The following is a 20,023-nucleotide window of genomic DNA, read 5'->3' as shown; positions in this document are numbered from 1 at the left end:
AAAATTTTAATCCAACTGGAATTAATATGTGTATATGGTATGGAATGTGAGGACCAACTTTTTTTTTTAACGGATGAATAACATCCAGTTGTGCTAGGACCCTTATACTAAAAAAACACTCTTGGGACTTCCCTGGTGGCTCAGTGGTTAAGAGTCCACCTGCCAATGCAGGGGACACTGGTTTGAGCCCTGGTCCGGGGGGATCCCACATGCCACGGAGCAATGAAGCCCGTGCGCTACAACTACTGAGCCTGAGCTCTAGAGTCCGTGAGCCACAACTACTGAACCCATGTGCCACAACTACTGAGGCCTGCGTGCCTGGAGCCCGTGCTCCGCAACGGGAGAAGCCACCGCAATGAGAAGCTCGTGCACCGAAACAAAGAGTAGCCCCCGCTCACTGCAACTAGAGAAAGCCCGTGCACAGCCAAAAATATAAATAAATAAATTTAATTTAAAAAAAACCCCAAACCAAACAAACAAAAAACACTCTTTTTCAACTGAATTGAACGACCACTATTGTGGTATATAATTAGACCTGTTTCTATACTTTGCTCTACTGATGTTTGTTTCTCTGCCAATATCACATTTAGTTGACCTCAGTAGTTTTGAAGTATATACTGGGATCTTGGTAGGCCCAGCATCTCAGCTTTCCCCACCTTTCATGTTTCTTCCCCCCACATTTTTCTTGGCAATTTCAGAACATTTGTTTTATTCACATAAACTAAAATCATTTATCCAATCCCAATCCTTGTATGGCATTTCTCTCCTCCACCAAAATATCAAACATAGAAAATAACAAAATTATTGGGATATAATTTAACTTATAATATAAATAAGTGCATTTATTATATATTTTATTTATAATATAAATATATAAATAACTGCATTTAATTAATATATTAACAGTATATATTAATATTAACATATGAACACACATAACAATATATATTTAGTATATATTAATATGTAGCATATATTAATAACAGTATATATTAATATATTATTGTATATAACAGTATATACTAATATATTAATAATAATATAGATAATATAAAATATAAATGACTGCTTTTATTATATATTATTTATTCAGAATATAAATAATTGCATTTAATTAATATATTAACAGTGGAAAAATTGCTATTTTTATGACTTTGTCTCCTTTCTGAGATATAGTGCTTCCAGGTACAACAATAAGATTTAATCATTTTCTTCATATAAGTCCACTACTTTCCCCATGAATTAAGTATTTTCCCCCAAGTCCATCTCTAGCAGTTATTACTCTAAACCTAGAGAAATGCTATTGGTCAATTACACATTTATCCTGCATTCAGTCACAATATCAGATTTCTACATTAATTTTAGCTGGTTTTTAAACTAACAGAAAAAAAAATTTTAATCTCCTTTCAAATTTTTACATGGATAGTTTTTTTCTTCTTAGTGCATCTGCTAGGTCCCTCTAAGACCATGTTAGGTAATAATGAGCAACTCAGTCTGTGTCTGGTTCCTGATTTTTACAGAAAAAGGTTTTACTGTTTTGCCATTTAGGATAAAGTTTTTGCGGGCTTTTTTTAAGTAAATATTTTAAAGTCTCTTTATTTGGAATGGTCACTGAATTTTAACATCCTTTATCATTTAATGATACAATCACATGGTTATTCACCTTAAACTTGCTGATATAATGGATAATCCTTTCTGTCCTAGAATATACTTTACTTAGTCGTAAAGTATTATTCTTTTGATACAATGCTAGAATTCATTTTTGAACATTTAGTTTTTGCATCTTTAGTAATAAGTAAAATTAGCTGATAGATTTGTTTTGTTTTGCTTTTGTACTATCCTTCTCAGAGCTTTCCATCTTTTTCAATACTAGTTTCGTATAGTTTATTTAACTGGAATCAGCTGTGCTTATAGAAATCCACTGTAAACCTATCAGGGTAATCCATCTGTGAACCTGGTAACTTCATCAACAGTACATCTTTACTCACTCTGTAATACCTCTATGGTAATCGTTCTATTCAAGTTCTCCACTTCTGCTAATTTTAGTAATCTATATTTCGTTGGGACATTTTTTTCAGTTTTCAAGCTTTTCACAGAGCCACATGCAATATTAATGTCCAATAATTCCAAACTCCTTATTTTGACTGTTCTGTTTTCTTTCCTAAGATGACTACTAAATGTCTTTATTTTTCATCTTTCTCTTTAATAATAAAGGCACTTTAAGGCGATAGGTCTTCCTCTGGCCCAGCTTTAAATGTGTCTAAAAGATTTTGATATAGAATGTTCTCATTTTAATTGCTTTCTTGTTTTCACTTCCTCTATGATCTAAAAGATATGTTTCTCTTGTTTGTTTTTTGTTTCTTCTTTGATCTAAAAAATGTTTCCTAATTTCTAAACTTTTTCTGCTCACCTTTTAATTATCACTACTAAATTAGGATAAAAATAGGGACTACAAAATCTTTACTTAAAAATTTATTAATTTTACTATGTGGTCAAGTGTATACATGATAGTTCTGTCAACTTTTCACTGACATTTTATTTATTCATTTATTTATTTTTTGGCCACCCTGTGCGGCTGGTGGGATCTTAGTTCACCAACCAGGGAATGAACCAGGGCCCATGGCAGTGAAAGCACAGAGTCCTAACCATGGGACCGCCAGGGAATTCCCTTCATTGACATTTAAAAAAAAAGTTATTCCCTGGTCAAGGAATGTTAAGCTCTATACATAGCAACTAAATCAAAATTATTGATTGAATCTATTCTTCTAGCCCTGACTTATTTTTATGTCTATTAAGTCTATCCAGTTCTGTAGAAAGTACATTATAAACTTTCCCCCCATCATTACACTTTCATTAAGTTCTCCTTGTTTTTCTAAAACCCTTTTCTTTATAATTACTATGTTCCTTGATACGTAGAAGTTTATGTTTCTAAAATCACCTTTCATTATTGTTTTCTGTTACCGTTTTGTGGTTCTAATCTTATATTACTATTACATTCTTGTTCTTTTTTCATAACTGTTAGTCCATCCCTTTAATTTTCAATCTTTATCAATATGCATTAAGCATATTCCTTATAGATAAATAGAAATGACTGTGGTTTTACAGTCAATATGGCAGTCTCTTTAAGTGGAATACTTTATTTTTCAGCTTCTGGAGGCAAAGGAGACTTTATCCACCTTATCTGGAGTGGGAGGGGCAGGGAGTCCTATAGATTTTTACAGGTTAAGCTCTGTCAACAATCTGTTCTGGTCTTGCTTAGGGCTTTCTCATACTGTGTCCAGGCTTTCACTCAGGCCAGGAGAGAAAAACCCCAAACATGGTAGCCTATTTCTAAGATGGCCTCTATCAATTTCTTCCCTTGTATATGGCAAGATATTCCCTGACTGAAGACTATTCCTTTTAATGCTCTGCTTGACTAAGAGAACATGATGATGTTGGTGGGACTTTAAAGTCCTAAGAAGACTTTCAGCTTTGGCCTGGGTTTCTTTATGCTTGAACACTTACTCTGGAGACCAACTGCTAGGTCCTGAGGCTGCCACGTTGAAGGATGCCTAAACTAGTCACATGGAGAAGCCAGCTGGAGAGTGATCTGGCCCCAAACATGTGAATGAAGACTTCCGATGACTCCAGCCTCAGACAGGTAAGAAATATCCAGCTGAGCCTATCAATATTCAGAGCTGTGACAGATAAAAATTAAGTCACGAAGTTTTTAGTGTGGTTTGTTATGCAGCAATACATAACTGGAACATTAGCTTTCCCAAAGCCCCAGACTTCAGTCAGGTCTAGCCACCTCCTAACCCTAATGTGAGCTTGGCTAAGAAGAGGCAGATCATTGGAATTGAAAAAAAAGGAAAAATGAAATGCATTTAGGGTGTCATCTCTTTCAAATATGCCTCAATAGCAAGGCTTATTCTTTCCGTAGTTTACGTTGACTAGCTCATGTAACTTCAAAGTGTTACAATAAGTGGGAGTTTATTGAGGTTTGAGTTTGGCATGGCTATACCCAGTAGTATGATGACTCAATTTTGACACTATTTTTCTCTATTTGAGCTGTGAAACCTTTATTCATACAGTGACCCATGGTAACATCTGGCCATTATTTGGCTGAAATGCCTATTTTACATATCAAGTTGATGGCTGTTTTTAAAATTATTTTTTGTGCTGCTAATGCCATGACAAAATTAAATGCAGACATAGGCATGAACGTCATGGGGATAATACTCCAGTATAAATTATTTATTCAGATGATCCAGCATATACAGCTATTAATTACTTTTTTATATCGATAAAGAAATTAAATCATAAAGTTAAAATGATTAAAAAAAACCCTCTTAGACACTCCAAATTATGTCTGTAGAATCTGGATTGAGATGTGTATAGCAAGAGAACAAAGTGTTCATAGTGTACCCAGATTGAAGCTACAGTACTTGGTAAGGTCCCTCATGAGTTGTTTTCCCTTCCCAAAATATGATGATATACTATCCTGGCTCCTAGGTTCAAAATTTCATCTCAAGACCTAATAATCCCCTCAAAATCTGTCCCTGAAATAAATTAACAATGTCACTGGATTTCTTTAAGATTATAAACACAGTGGCAGATGGAGAAAAAAAAAGGCCACATTACTCTTTAAAAATTTTTTCCTCTTACAGCCATGTATAAAACAATCAGCGAAAAGAGGCTTCTCCCCGATAACATCCTATTTTAAACTGCCTTCATTATAGCTTTCCCATGAACTGTTCCCTCCTCATGAAGTTTTATCTTTAAGTCATTTACATAATTTGTAAAAATACAACAAGTTTATAAAGAAGCAACAGGTTTTAGATGTATATGTAAGAAATGGGTTTTAGAACCTCCAAGTAGTAATACTACAGCTAGTGTTATTCTAATTATTATATTCGTGGATGTTATAAATACATTAAAATATTAATTATTATTAATTATTATTATAATATATAAAATATGAAATTTAATTAAGAATATAAAGTGTTTTTGTACCTCAATAAGTAAACAACAACAAAGGAGATTTGTGTTCATGGTCCATGAACCTGCCACATTAGAATCCTAGGTTATTTATTAAAATTGAGATTCTTAGGTCCGTCTCAAACCAAAACCAGAACCTATGAAAGTATCCAGGAATCTAAGTTTTAAGCAGAGCTTATTCAACTTAAATGTAATACAGAGAGGCAAAACTATTATTGTTTACTAATGAATTTGTCAGATACCCAAAAATAATTACAACTGATGAGTAGCATCATAACATGTATCTTATAAAGGAATTTTAAATTCATCAGTTGGGCAGGATAAAAAAGAAACTTCAGAAAACAAATAGTTAATAATGCTCTGAAATTAAAAAACCCGACTAACAAGTATGTATCATTAATGAAATACTTCATTTTCATTCAAATAAAATTAACAGGATTATTCATGTATGAATACTTAAGATGAGGCTCAAGGTAATTTTGCAGAATTTTTCTCAATAAATGTAACTATGTTTCCTAAACAAGGAAGTTCTCTTAAACAAAACACTCTTCTTGCTTCCTAGTTACCAAAGTTCTCATAAGAGAAAAGTATTTCACCATTTCCTCATGAAACTTAATGGTTCTAAGTACAGACTCATTAATGCCCTATATAATATTGTTAACTTTTCTTTCTTTTGAAAAGAAACATTCTGAAATAACTCTACAATAGCACAACAGCTGCACATAGCTTAGCTACATGTACTGGACCAAAATTCTGACCTGTTACAGAGAGATTTCATAAATAGGAAATAAACGTATAACACTTATGAAAACACTAAGTACCATAGACAAGCTCATGTATGAAATACAGCTCAAAATATGCTATAATTAGACTATGTTACTGATGCTTATAAAAAAACTCTCAACTTGAAGTAAAAGATGAGCCCTATTTTCCAGGGTTAGTATCCAGATATTATTTCCAAATAACTAAAGATGTGGAAAAAAATAATGAAAGAAAATTCCAGAAATCTACTAAAATTGGCACTTCAGGAAGAGCGACTTCTTTTTTAAAGGTCAAAAATCACATTTTATTACATTTCACGTAATAGATATTGAACAAATCAGTTTTTCACTTCATATCTGCCATGAACTAGCAGCTTATATGAATAAAGGCACAATTAACTGTGTACTTGTGGGGCTTTAACATCTCTGAATGCTTTTGTTAGGTGTAATTATGAAAATTAGTGTAATAACTGAGACACCTTTAATCTGAAGACTACATGTTTTGCCAGAAAAGTTTCAATTTTTAAAAATTCTATCTCCCAGTTATAGATCTACTAAATTTTATTAAAAAAACATAGTATTTGATTGATTTAAGGCAATGGATATGAAATAAGGAATATAAATGAAAATAAGGTAACAATGTAACACTTTGGCCTCTAGGTCAAAAATGACAAGATGTTTTGAGTAGCCCAAAACCGGGTACAGAAATAAATGGATATATGCTGCCACCATGTGGTAAAAAAAAAAAAAATTCAGTTCATTTTTGGAAAAGACAAAACTCAATCCAACAGTCTTAGTAAACCGGAAAGTTTGTTTTCCCAACTCCCAGTTTTAAAACTCAGAGACATAACTAAAAAATATCTTAGTTTCTCTTAGTAACCCACATGGAATTGCCATGATGCTGCCATTTTTGGGGCATTTATATTTGTTGGCTCTTGCCTCCTCTTTTTAAGTTTCCTATTAATTTACTACTTGTTCTATAAAATAGTAGTACCATCTTGTATTTGTCCTGAGTTTATCCCCTTGCAAGTCAATCCTCACCTTATGTGATTTTATGATTTTGTGATTCTATGAACTTCAATCACATTTTCCCCAGCTAATACTAATCTTTGTATGTCCTCAGATAGTAAACTCAGCTGCCCAAATACCAGATCTTACTTTCCAAACTCTGAAATTTATGGCTATATCAGGAATTCAATAATCATCAATAGGTAAGTAGTGCAAACAACCAAAATTACAATGTTCAAAGCTGTACATTTTGTTCAAGGTCTAGTGATGCATTTTATTTTGCTTTTAATATTTTTCTTCATAATGCCTAACGAGTCATCACCCATATCAGTACAAAGTTAAACATGTTGAGAAAAAAGATTCTCCAATGAAGCTAAGATTCTTTTTAGAGAAAACAGAGGATTTCAAAGCTAAATATTTTACATGCACAGACTGGATTTTCTCTTCCTTCACCTGTGTTTAAAACAAAATTGTAAGGTGATTCCACTTCTGGTGATGGTTCCAAGTTCCCATCTGACCAACCCTACTGCAGATACAACTTCAAATTCTGGACGAAATATAAAACAACCATCTGAAGGCACAGGAAAGTGACCAAAATCAGGCAGATTCTGGAGGGATGTCTTCTACGAGAGGAAGAAGGGAACAGCATTGGGTAAATTTCCTGGTCTCTCTCTCTCTCTTTTTAAAATGCCTTTTAGCTGGAAGGCAGGCCTACTATGTGCCAAGTTGGATGATAAAGGTACAACAGAATATCCTTCATCTTTCTAGCTTGAAGAACCAGAAAACAAGAGTTTTGGGCAACTCAGCTGCTCTAAAGTGAGGAGGGAATTCTAGAGACAGCCAGAAAAGGGGTACTCTGAGTTCCGCAGATAACCTCTGCCAGATCTCTGGCTGACCTCTGAACAACACATGTGTAGGACAGACCCAAGCAGTCCTACTAAGGCCAGAAAAGCCTAACTGAAATTTGAGCTGCTGCCCAAGAGACAGAGCATGCTATCTGAGTACAAACCAGTTAAATTCCTGCTAAAACAAAAGCATCAGCACTGTCAAAATGCAGTCTCCACAACCTAACAGTTGCAATGTTAAGATCTAAATTTACTCAGATTTAAATTATCAATTTAAAGTTACTCAACCTTTGAAGAAACAGGAAAATGTGACCCATGCTTAAAAGAAAAGACAATCAACAGAGACAATCTCTGAGGTGACTCAGATTTTGGAATTAGCAGACAAGGATTTTAAAGCAGAGATTTTAACTATTCTCAGTGGTGTAAAGGAAAATGTGCTTATAATGAATACACAAATAGCAGAGAAATAAAAACTATAATAACCAAATGGAAATCTAGAAGTGAAAAATCTGACTATTAAATTTTACACAAGAAAAACAAAAAAGTATGTCCACACAAAAGCCAATGTTCAAATGTTTGTAGCAGCTTCATTTATAATGTCTCCAAAGTGGAAATAACTCACATGCCCATCAACTGGAGGATGAATATATCCATACAATTAAATATTACCCAAAAATAAAAAGGAACTACTGATACATTACAAAGAAAACAGTCTGGCAATTTCTCATAAATTAAATATGACCAGTGGATGGATAGATGGACAGGTATGTGATTAATATAAGTATAGTGATATGCTAATGGCAGAAATTAGGTGACGGGTATACTGGTGTTCATTGTAAAATTTTTTCTAGTTACCTATGCTCAAAAACTTTCATAATAAAATAGAAAAAAAATATAGTCTCTAGGGTTGGTGACCAATTTTGAATATGCTGATTTGGGGATCATAAACTGAGAGGTTACATAAAAGAAAACACACAGGTTATAATCAGTCTGCTAATCTTCTGAGATCTTCCTCCAATTTGCCTTACTAGCGTAGTACTCTACCACTCAGAAAAACTTTGCTATCTGCAAACTCGAGATTTTACTTTGTGCTTCCTTTCCAATATAATGTTTACTGTTTGTTCCCCTGTACTCCTTTTTTTAAAATTTAATTTTATTATTTTTAAAGTATTTATTTGGCTGCATCGGGTCTTAGTTGTGGCATGCAGGATCTTTAGTTGCAGCACGTGGGCTCTTCGTTGCAGCATGTGGGATCTAGTTTCCTGACCAGAGATCGAACCTGGGCCCCCTGCATTGCGAGTATGGAGTCTTAGCCACTGGACCACCAGGGAAGTCCCTCCCTGCGCTCCTTTTATTTTTTTTATAAATTTATTTATTTTATTTATTTATTTTTGGCTGTGTTGGGTGTTTGTTGCTGCACACAGGCTTTCTCTAGTTGTGGTGAGCGGGGGCTACTCTTCGTCGCGGTGCATGGGCTTCTCATTGCGGTGGTTTCTTCTCGTTGTGGAGCATGGGCTCTAGGCGCACGGGCTTCAGTAGTTGCGGCACGTAGGCTCAGTAGTTGTGGTGCACGGGCTTAGTTGCTCCGTGGCATGTGGGACCTTCCCAGACCAGGGATCGAACTTGTGTCCCCTTCACTGGCAGGCGGATTCTCAACCACTGCGCCACCAGGGAAGCTCCCTGCACTCCTTTTAAAACATAAATTCCATGAGGCCAGAGATCTCTGTTTTGTTCACTGAGGTATTCCATGCACCTAGAACAATGCTTGCCACATAATCAAGGTATAGTGAATTATTTATTGAATAAATTTTATTCTCATAATAATGGCCATGTGAGTGAGGCAGATGTTACATATTCTCATCCCTATTTTACAGATGGGGACTGCAGGGAGGGGCAGTAAAGACTAAGTTTTTTATCCAAGATCATCACACCATCGTCGAGTTGCAGAGATGAAACTCAAACTAGTATCTCTGAATTCCCCAGATACCAGAGCAGTAAATAATTTAACAAATCATTTCAAAAAATAACCCCCCACAATATATTGCTAAAAACATTTCTTTTAATATTAGATATTAACATTCACTCACTATATCCTTATAAAAAGGTCCTAGCTGGTGACTTTTCATTTAAAACTTTTCAGTCTATATTTTCTGAGTGTTGGGCAAGTTGACCTGTACTAGGCCCTTGACAGAGCAGAAGAATCTAACTTTAAGGGTGGCTTTAATACAAAAGTAATTCTATTATGTCTAAATCATATTCTCTGAATTTCTAAGACCTTTTATTATGGAGATAAGGCATTACTTTTCTTTTTTCCTGAATGTGATTCAGTTCCCTCTTTACATTAAGTTCAGGAAAAGGTTTAAGACAGAAGATTGTATTTTCAGCTGAGAGGTGGTAAACCTTTAAGAAGCAAACTTGCACATGGAAAGGTTCTAGGATGGCTAATTTTTTATGTCAACTTGGCTAGGCTACGGTACCCAAATATTCAGTCAAACGTTATTTTACATGTTTCTGTGAAGGCATTTTTTAGATGAGATTAACGTTTAAATCAGTAGACTCTGAGTAAAGCAGTTTACCTTCCATAACGTGGTGGGCCTCATCCAATCAGCTGAGGCCTCACTAGAACTAAGACTGACCTCCCCTGAGCAAGAACGAATTCTGTCAGCAGACTGCCTTTGGATTCAAACTGCAACCCTCCCTTGAATCTCCAAGCCTGCCAGCCTACCCCATTAGATTTTGGATTCGCCAAGCTTCCACAATCACAAGAACCAATTCCCTAAAATATATGTCTCTCCATATATATTTACATATCCTGTTAGCTTTGTTTCTCTGGAGAACCCTAACACAAGCTCACAAACAAAACTCCTTCTGTGTTCAAGAGGTATTCATGCACTAAAAACACTAAGGAACTCTATGAGTGAAACCAGTGTTAATTTTCTATGCTTTCATGTCAATAAAATACTAAAGGTATTAGGAAGGTTGAAACAAACTAAAATCTGGGATACAATGCCATTACTGACCCTTGAGAGTAGAAAGACTTGCTTTACCACACAGTAAAAATATGTCACATACTAATGATAATTTTAGAGATCCAAGCCTTCTTTTTTTTTGGTCCAAAGAATCCTTTGTTCAGGAGAAGGTACTCTTAGAATCCCCAAATGTCAAAAGAGATTAAAATAGAGGTGGTTTGGGCTTCCCTGGTGGCGCAGTGGCTGAGAGTCCGCCTGCTGATGCAGGGGACACGGGTTCGTGCCCCGGTCCGGGAGGATCCCACATGCCGTGGAGCGGCTGGGCCCGTGAGCCATGGCTGCTGAACCTGCGCGTCCGGAGCTTGTGCTCCGCAACAGGAGAGGCCAAAACAGTGAGAGGCCTGCGTACCGCAAAAAAAAAAAAAAAAAAAAAAAATAGAGGTGGTTTGATAGAAACAAGGATAGAAAGCTCCTCCAGTCCTCCCTCTAAAAAATAAGAAGTCCCTGAGGGACACTGACGTACCATAACGTGCTGCAGAACTAAGCCTGAAAACTTATCTGCCTTGTCTCTAACGAACCATGTGGCACACCGCCACCGCTGCTGCCACCACCATCACCATCCTGGGCATGCTACAGAGACAATGGAGATTAAATGATTTGCCCGAGGTTGCAAAATTAGTTAGTAGCCAAATTGAGGTCTTCTTTGTCCTTTATTATTTTGACTTTAGATGCAAATTTTTTAAAAGTTAAGAGCTATTTTTCTAAATGTGCAAAACAGTTTACCTGCACAATGTGGCCGGTTAGCAGCAGAAAAAAACCACCATAATAGACCCCTGTGGTAGGGTTCACATCAGCACATCGGCCTCTCTGGCATCACTCCTGATGACTTCAATGCTCCTATGAGCAGATGGAAGCTGAGCCTTCATTTGCCTGTAATATTGGCTCTATAATGACCAAAGTAGATTCCATCCAGCACTAACAGTGCAGCAAATCAGAGCATCAAAATATAAATTAAATCATAATTGTTTATTTCTGGATAACAGATCTTTGGTAAAAGTTGCCCTTGAAATAGGACACAAAATAGTTTATAGGCAACCTTGCTAAAAATCACATTTTTACTTTGAAACAGAATTGTGAGCAATTCAATGAAGTAAATGGGACAAATAGTATTATTTTCTTCATTTGACAGAGCAGGAAACATTGAATGACTTGTTCAAGGTCACACAAAGAATGAGTGTCAAGATATCATCTAAGGTATAACTCCAACCTACTAGAATTTGAACTCTGGAAGGGCAGGCACTGTCTCTCTTGTACTCACTGCTGCCAGCACCTAGCACAGCACAAGGCATCAGTGGGGTGGATGCTAACATTAGTGCATGTGCTCTGAACAGGTATTAGGAGAGCTAACTGTATTGGATGAAGAGGCAAAATGACTTATAAATGGACAAGGGCTCCCTTTCTTATCACCAACAGGGCGGATCTGTAATGAAGAACTGAGAATGAAATGAGATACAACAACAAAACACTCAGCCGGGGATTACGGCCAATATCATGGACGTACCCTGCCAAAATAAGATGGCTATTTCCAGTCTCACCTCCTTCCCACTACTTATGAAGAATCACAGCAGTCAGCATCCCCGAGTTCCATTTTTCTTTCACTGATTTTTATATTCCCTATCACAAATCTTAAGGACCTCTTGGAGCTTCTTCACACCAGGGATCAAAATTATACAAACCTCAGTCAGTTGTTTCAGTTGACCCTTGTTTTCACTTAATTCTTCGGCCAGGTCTTTCTTTTTCACTTGTAGTTCAGAGATTTCCTTTCTTAATGGATTCACTAGTTCATGGAACCGAATCTTTGAAAAAAAAATCAAATTAATAAGCAGTCTCGAGACCCAAATTACAATTAAAATTTGCTAATTAACAGCACTCTCAATTATCAGTACTACAAGGAAAAGTATTAAGATAATAAAGGAAAGTGTTAAGGTGTTTCAGATTATATATTCAGATTATATAAATTATATTTATTATATATAAAGTTTTGTTTGTACAAAATGATACAAGACGGTCTTTAATTGTCCCTGACCACTAATACTTCATTAAGTCTTAATGTTCAATTAAGTCCCCTCAAGGCCCAGATTATCTGTAACTCCCCACCTGTGACACGGTCTCTCTTTCCTCTCTTCTATCAGTCCTCCATGTTCTCCTTACTCCTTACCTCCCACTACTGCTCACTCCACACTATCCACTTGTTATTTCCTCAACACATCAAGTGTTCCAGAGTTTTGCTCTTGCTCTTTCCTCTGATGGAAAAGCTCTTCTCACATATAAATGTACGGCTCATGCTTTCACTCCCTTCTGGTCTCTGACCAGACATCACCCTATCAGTAAAACCCTCCCTGACTTCCCTAACCAGATTCTTCTGGAGGCCGCGCCACCTGTGGGATCTTAGTTCCCCGACCAGGGATCGAACCCGGTCCCTTGGCAGTGAGAGCATGGAGTCCTAACCACTCGACCGCCAGGGAACTCCCTCCCCTACGCTGATTTAAAATAGCATCCTCACTCTTCATTCCTGCTCTTTTCTCCATAGCATTTAGGACAAACATTCTACATATCTTAATTTGTTGTGTGTGTTGCTCCATTGGAATGTAAGCTCTGTGAGGACAGGAATTTTTGTCTGGTTTGTGCACTGCTCTGTCTCCCATGCCTAAATATAGGAAAAGCCTACACCCCAGGCTCTTGGTGAAATCTACTTACTACCACCGCTGTGGAAGGGATAATCAGGATGAATCAGGAGGTATTTTCATGTCACTGTTCCATTCAGTTCAGACCTCTCTTCCCACTCATAATTCTCTCAGGGGAATTTGCCTGCCTTAACTTAGTAAAGTGTTCCAACTAACAAGCTCCTACAAAACTAAGCTATCAGCAAATTAGGAGAGGACAATTAGGGACTATTTATTGTATAGGCATACAGTCTGAAACTCCTTAATGTATTGCTGTATTGCAGGAGTACCATATTTGGTAAGAGGCAAGTCCTAAGGCTAGTACTTGACACAATGAACCTGTGTATAATTAACTAGTTAGGATGGTACTGTCTGAAAACAAAAGATAAGACAAGGAACATTAACAGATCAGAGAACAAAAATATGTATGCCTGCCACTAATGGGATACTTTCCATCTACAATGGCTAAAGCCTCAATGACAGCACTTGAGATATTTAATTGGTTTTGGACAGTACTTTGGGCAAAACGATTATGTTCAAGCTATGTTAAATAAAAAGCTGGACAAAAAACAGTACTCCGTTTTGTAGGAAATCATTAATCTGGAAGCCTTATCCAAATGAGAACCAAGAGTAGCAACCACTACAGCAAAAAGAACTGATAATATTTATTATGTGTTTACTATGTTCTAAGCACTGTGTTAAGCATTTTACATACAAATTCATAGTTAATCTTCACAATTACCTCAACAGAAAGTTGCTGTTATTATTATTCTTTTTTAATTGAAGCATAGTGGATTTACAATGCTGTGTTAGTTTCCACTATACAGCAAGGTGATTCAGTTATACATATAAATATTCTTTTTCAGATTCTTTTTCATCATAGATTATGACAAGCTATTGAATAAAAGGCACTGTTATTATTATTAACCCTTTTACATATGAAAAAAATCAAGCCTCTTAGGGTGAAATGACCTCTGTATATCACAAACTTGCAGTTTGTGTGAGATGTGTGCTCTTGAGAGCCCTGGTCCCACCCTGCCACTCTGAGACCATTTCAGGAAATCCATGGGACCAAAACTATTTTCCTAGTAATACTAATATTTTTTGCCTCTTTTACTCTTAATCTTATGCCCATTAAGTGTCTGCCGGTGGCTACATGATGTGTGATGATATCATCGCCCTTAAGGCTAATGAAGTGTGTACTTGTGTATTCCTGTATTGTAAAAATTTCTCAGTTTTAATTTCAAATATGGTAAATATTAACAGATATAGTCTATATAAGCAAAATCTCTTTGGGGTCTTCAATAATTTTTAGAGTGTAAATGGATGCTGATATCAGAAAGATTTGAGAACACTGCCATAGATCAATCCTACATACAGACTTGTGTAACCAACACTGCAGTTGAGATCCTGACCTAGATCCGTAACGATCGCCCTCATGCTGTCCCTTTATAATCACACCACTCCCCTCTTCTTTAATGTCCCTAACCCCTGGCAAACACTAATCTGTTATCTCTATAATTTTTCATTTGAGAACATTATAAACTGCCACAGTTTATGATAAAATAATTCATTTCTATGGATTATCCAGCCATTAACTTTAGAGCCCTATTTATTGCTTGACTTTGGAGGTCAATGGCCAAGACCCTTTAAAATTTGGTGATCTGAACACCATTCACTCACTTCAGATCAGAGTCATAAAATAATTTATCAATTAGGTACTTCAAAAGTTATGGCAAAAAAAAAAAGTTATGGCTACTATAGAAATGGCAAATTTTAGTCTGGAAGTATATGCATTCTTTTTTTTTTTTTTAATGATACAAGACACTTACAGACACATATTCAGGAATAGAAAGCTGATCTTCCGGAAGACCTTTTAGGTTCATATATTGGTCTTCTGTCAACTCAAAGTCACGCAGGTTTCGACGAATATCTCCAGCTTTCTCTCTTAGCTGAAGGTTTGTCTCTTCTAGTTGCTTCTGTCTCAATAAAATAGTTTCCATTTCTTGTTTCATTAGTTCTTGATATTTTCTACATTAGGAGAGAATGTATAGCAAGCTTAAAAAAATCACTGAGATCTAATTTTCTCAAAGTTCCTTTTTTATAGTAACATAAAATTAAGAAATGAGAAGCTTAATAGTATTTTTGGCTCCAACTAAATGCTGACTTAACCAGTTAAACACGAAATGACAATGCTACACTAATTACTGAATGTGTAGCCACATAAATTATTAAATAGAAAATTAATGTTCTTAATAACATTTAAAATTCAAATTATAAAATTATACATGTCTTCTCCTTAAGGTGTAAATCTTATATACCTGCTTTGGACCCTACTCATTAAAGTAATTTTCATTTGTCTTTATCCAGGTACTTCAAGGTATACCTCTTTAAGATGGCAACACTGAACCACCATAATGTATTCATTCAACCAATGAGGTAATGAAATCAGTAATCCACACATAATCAACCGCCTTTCTCAAGGAATCCATGTAGTACACATTGTTAGTTGCCCACCCAAAAATTTTGAGCAGGAAGGCACCCTCTGATTTTTCCCCCTCCTACTGTATCACTCCCATCAACATACAAACATGCTGTTATTCGTCCTGTCTTAAATGAACAAACAAGCTCCCACAATTTTTGACCCCCTTTCACTGCCCCTTTTGTTTCTCTAAAGTATTCTGTATGTGCTCTCTTCAATGCCTTTCCTCTTAAACCCAGGCCAATCAGGTCTGGTAACATTCAGATTGCTAATGATCAATTCTCAGTTCTTTCCATCCCTATCAATAGCACTTGAGACATCTGATCTCTCCCTCCTTTCTTCATCTGGCTTCCCAGACACCCTATTTTTTTCCTCTTCATTTTTATCCTATTTTCTTGGTGGCACTTTCTCGGTCTTATTATCTAGTTTGCCTTAGTGTTGGAGTACTCAGTCCCCTCCTCTGTCTGTGTTCACTCCCTTGGGGAATTCATCCAGTCTCGTGACTTAAATACCATCTATATCCTAATGACCCAGATTTATATCTCTAGATCAGACTTCTCATATACCTCCACATGGATTTCTAATATGACAACTCTACCTTAACATGTTCCAAATTGAACTCCTGCTCTTCTCTCACAAACCTATTCCGCTATGGTTTCAGCATCTTTAGTTTTGAATTTTATTTTATTTATTTTTTATACAGCAGGTTCTTATTAGTTATCTATTTTATACATATTAGTGTATGTATGTCAATCCCAATCTCCCAATTCATCCCACCACCACCCCCAACCATCTTTAGTTGACAGCAATTTCATCCCTTCATTTATTCAGGCCAAAAATGTTGGTACAATCCTTGATTCCTCTTTCTCTCCTAAACCCCACATCTAATCCATTAGGACATCCTATCAACTCTACCTTCAAAATATATTCAGAATCCAACCACTATCAGCTATCAAGAGAATTACTGCAATAGTCTCCTACTGCCCTCTCCACTTCATTTAATTTGATCAGTGCCTAAAGAAATAGAGTAGAAGTCCTATTATCCAATGCAGTGGTTTTCGAAGTGTTATCCCCAAACCAGTAGCAGCATTAGCATCATCTGGGAACTTGGTAAAAATGCAAATTCTCAGGGCCCAACTCAAATCAGAATCTGAGGGTGGGACCCAACAATCTTTTTTCAGCCCGGCAGGTGGTTCTGATGCATGCTAAAATTTGAGAACCACTTATCTAATGAGATAGTAGCTGATAATTGGTCTGATAATTTTTTAAAATATCAGTTAAAGAGTAAGATCTTATAAAGGGAAAAGACACCTACTTTACACATTTACAGCTAATTAAAATATAGACATAAACATTCACTGGCAACATTTTTTACATAGGGTACAGATTTTTTGTAATATGGAGATATGCTTTGTTTTTCTGTAAATCATTTTTCATGATTTCCAAATCTGATTTCTTTACAATGGCAGGAGACCTTTTGAAAAGACACTTGGGAAATCTGAGGATACTTATTATGGATTTGATTTTTGCCCCTAATCTCTAAACACCTCTTGCTTACACTTAATTTGATGATTTTTAGTCACTCGCTTTAATTGAATCTTTCCAAAGAATTCATTATAGTTTGCAAATAAATGACATGTTTTTGTACTCATTTTAAAATATAATTTTAATTAAGTGTAAGTATGATTATGTAAGTATAATAAGTATGATTGGCATAGGCATATTTGAGAGTAAACACAACAGACTCTGCATAAACACACAACTGAGCTGGAGGAAGTATGTAGGCAAACAAAAGGTACATTAACCCAGAAGAATTCAATGGGCCATAAGAATATATCAGTATGTTCTACAGAGCAAATGAAAAATTTAATCCAGACAGCCAGTTAAGTGGTGGTGAGTTTAGAGAGCTTCCATTGTCATTTATGGTTCACTGACACTGGCAATATTTGTTGAATGAATGTTGAATTCTGGCTTTTTGAATTTTGTGTACATATCAAGTAGTTTTTTTTGTCAGTCTGGATGTAAAAATTATTACCGTCTTTGATTGAAGATTTCTCTATTTTAGCTTACGATCACATGCATGAATACGTAATGACATTACTAACTGCTAGACAGGTATTGCTACTTACTTATTTATTTATATATTTGCGGTACGCGGGCCTCTCACTGTTGTGGCCTCTCCCGTTGCGGAGCACAGGCTCCGGACGAGCAGGCTCAGCGGCCATGGCTCACGGGCCTACCGCTCAGTGGCATGTGGGATTTTCCCGGACCAAGGCACAAACCCGTGTCCCCTGCATCGGCAGGTGGACTCTCAATCACTGCGCCACCAGGAAAGCCCGGTATTGCTGCTTTTTAAAACTTTTACCTGGCATCCTTTTGTTGAAAAGTCAACTGGTTTTCTAATCTCAATGTTAGTAGCTGCTTCTGGTGAAGTGCATCATTAAGCTTCTCTTCCAATTCTTCAATCTTAAAAAAGAGAAAAAGATAAATTATACGGTCAGTTCGCAAATTTATCATTTAATAAAACCTTCTGTTTGTTCATAAAAATGGTTGGTAAACTATGCTTTGGGGCTTCCCTGGTGGCGCAGTGGTTGAGAGTCCGCCTGCCGATGCAGGGGACATGGGTTTGTGCCCCAGTCTGGGAAGATCCCACATGCCGCGGAGCAGCTGGGCCCGTGAGCCATGGCTGCTGAGCCTGCACGTCCAGAGCCTGCGCTCCACAAAGGGAGAGGCCTCAACAGTGAGAGGCCCGCGTACCGCAACAAACAAACAAAAAACAAAAAAACTATGCTTTGAATCTGCTGCCTTATGAATGTTTTTTTGCCAGGCTGTCATTAAGATCATTTTTTCCCGTTAATCTAATCTAAGTGAAAAACCCTTTGACAACTGGAATTTTTATGCTGGTGCCTTGCCCAGCTAATTATTTCCTGGCCAGACCCTGAATATATACCTCAGATCCATCTATAATCTCTGCCTACTATACATCTTCAATTGATTACATGGGTGTTGCAATAAATGTCCAAAATGAACCTAGTCATCACCCTCACTTATCTTATATTCCTTACATCTCCCTGGGCTCCAAAGCAAAAAAATCTGAGTCACGCATATTTGATATATCTCCTCCATTGCTTATTCTTATCTGACATCATTTTTATTTTTATTTTTTTTCCATCTTTATTGGAGTATAATTGCTTTACAATGGTGTGTTAGTTTCTGCTTTATAACAAAGTGAATCAGTAATACATATACATATGTTCCCATATCTCTTCCCTCTTGTGTCTCCCTCCCTCCAACCCTCCTTATCCCACCCCTCTAGGTGGTCACAAAGCACCAAGCTGATCTCCCTGTGCTATGCGGCTGCTTCCCACTAGCTATCTATTTTACGTTTGGTAGTGTATATATGTCCATGCCACTCTCTCACTTTGTCACAGCTTACCCTTGCCTCTCCTCATACACTCAAGTCCATTCTCTAGTAGGTCTATGTCTTTATTCCTGTCTTATCCCTAGGTTCTTCTTGACATTTTTTAAAATTAAATTCCATATATATGTGTTAGCATACGGTATTTGTTTTTCTCTTTCTGACTTACTTCACTCTGTATGACAGACTCTAGGTCCATCCACCTCATTACAAATAGCTCATTTTCGTTTCTTTTTATGGCTGAGTAATATTCCATTGTATATATGTGCCACATCTTTATCCATTCGTCTGATGATGGACACTTAGGTTGTTTCCATCTCCGGGCTATTGTAAATAGAGCTGCAATGAACATTTCGGTACATGACTCGTTGTGAATTATGGTTTTCTCAGGGTATATGCCCAGTAGTGGGATTGCTGGGTCATATGGTAGTTCTATTTGTAGGTTTTTAAGGACCCTCCATACTGTTCTCCACAGTGGCTGTACCAATTCACATTCCCATAAGCAGTGCAAGAGTGTCTCCTTTTCTCCACACCCTCTCCAGCATTTATTGTTTCTAGATTTTTAGATGATGGCCATTCTGACTGGTGTGAGATGATATCTCATTGTAGTTTTGATTTGCATTTCTCTAATGATTAATGATGTTGAGCATTCTTTCACGTGTTTGTTGGCAGTCTGTATATCTTCTTTAGAGAAATGTCTATTTAGGTCTTCTGCCCATTTTTGGATTGGGTTGTTTGTTTTTTGTTATTGAGCTGCATGAGCTGCTTGTAAATTTTGGAAATTAATCCTTTGTCAGTTGCTTCATTTGCAAATATTTTCTCCCATTCTGAGGGTTC

The 20,023-nt window shown here is 36.6% G+C and overlaps 1 protein-coding gene across 2 annotated transcripts in view; it reads right to left on the bottom strand.

Moving 5' to 3' along the window:
- The window catches only part of PIBF1 (progesterone immunomodulatory binding factor 1), a 211,905-nt gene that overhangs the window by 177,850 nt on the left and 14,032 nt on the right, over window positions 1–20,023 (bottom strand). For both annotated transcript variants that reach the window (XR_009516771.1, XM_059995626.1), the window contains exons 3-5: window positions 18,134–18,234; window positions 15,119–15,317; window positions 12,300–12,419 (exon numbers count right to left, since the gene is read on the bottom strand). Coding sequence is in view for 1 of the 2 variants with exons in the window: in XM_059995626.1 (XP_059851609.1) it covers window positions 12,300–12,419; window positions 15,119–15,317; window positions 18,134–18,234 (420 nt within the window). In the remaining variant the exon portion in view is untranslated. The remainder of the gene's footprint in view (window positions 1–12,299; window positions 12,420–15,118; window positions 15,318–18,133; window positions 18,235–20,023) is intronic.

Source organism: Delphinus delphis, chromosome 18, assembly GCF_949987515.2.
Source record: "Delphinus delphis chromosome 18, mDelDel1.2, whole genome shotgun sequence".
Taxonomy (NCBI): domain Eukaryota; kingdom Metazoa; phylum Chordata; class Mammalia; order Artiodactyla; family Delphinidae; genus Delphinus; species Delphinus delphis.
Note: the sequence above shows the minus strand (reverse complement) of the source record. Positions and strands in the feature narration are given on the sequence as shown.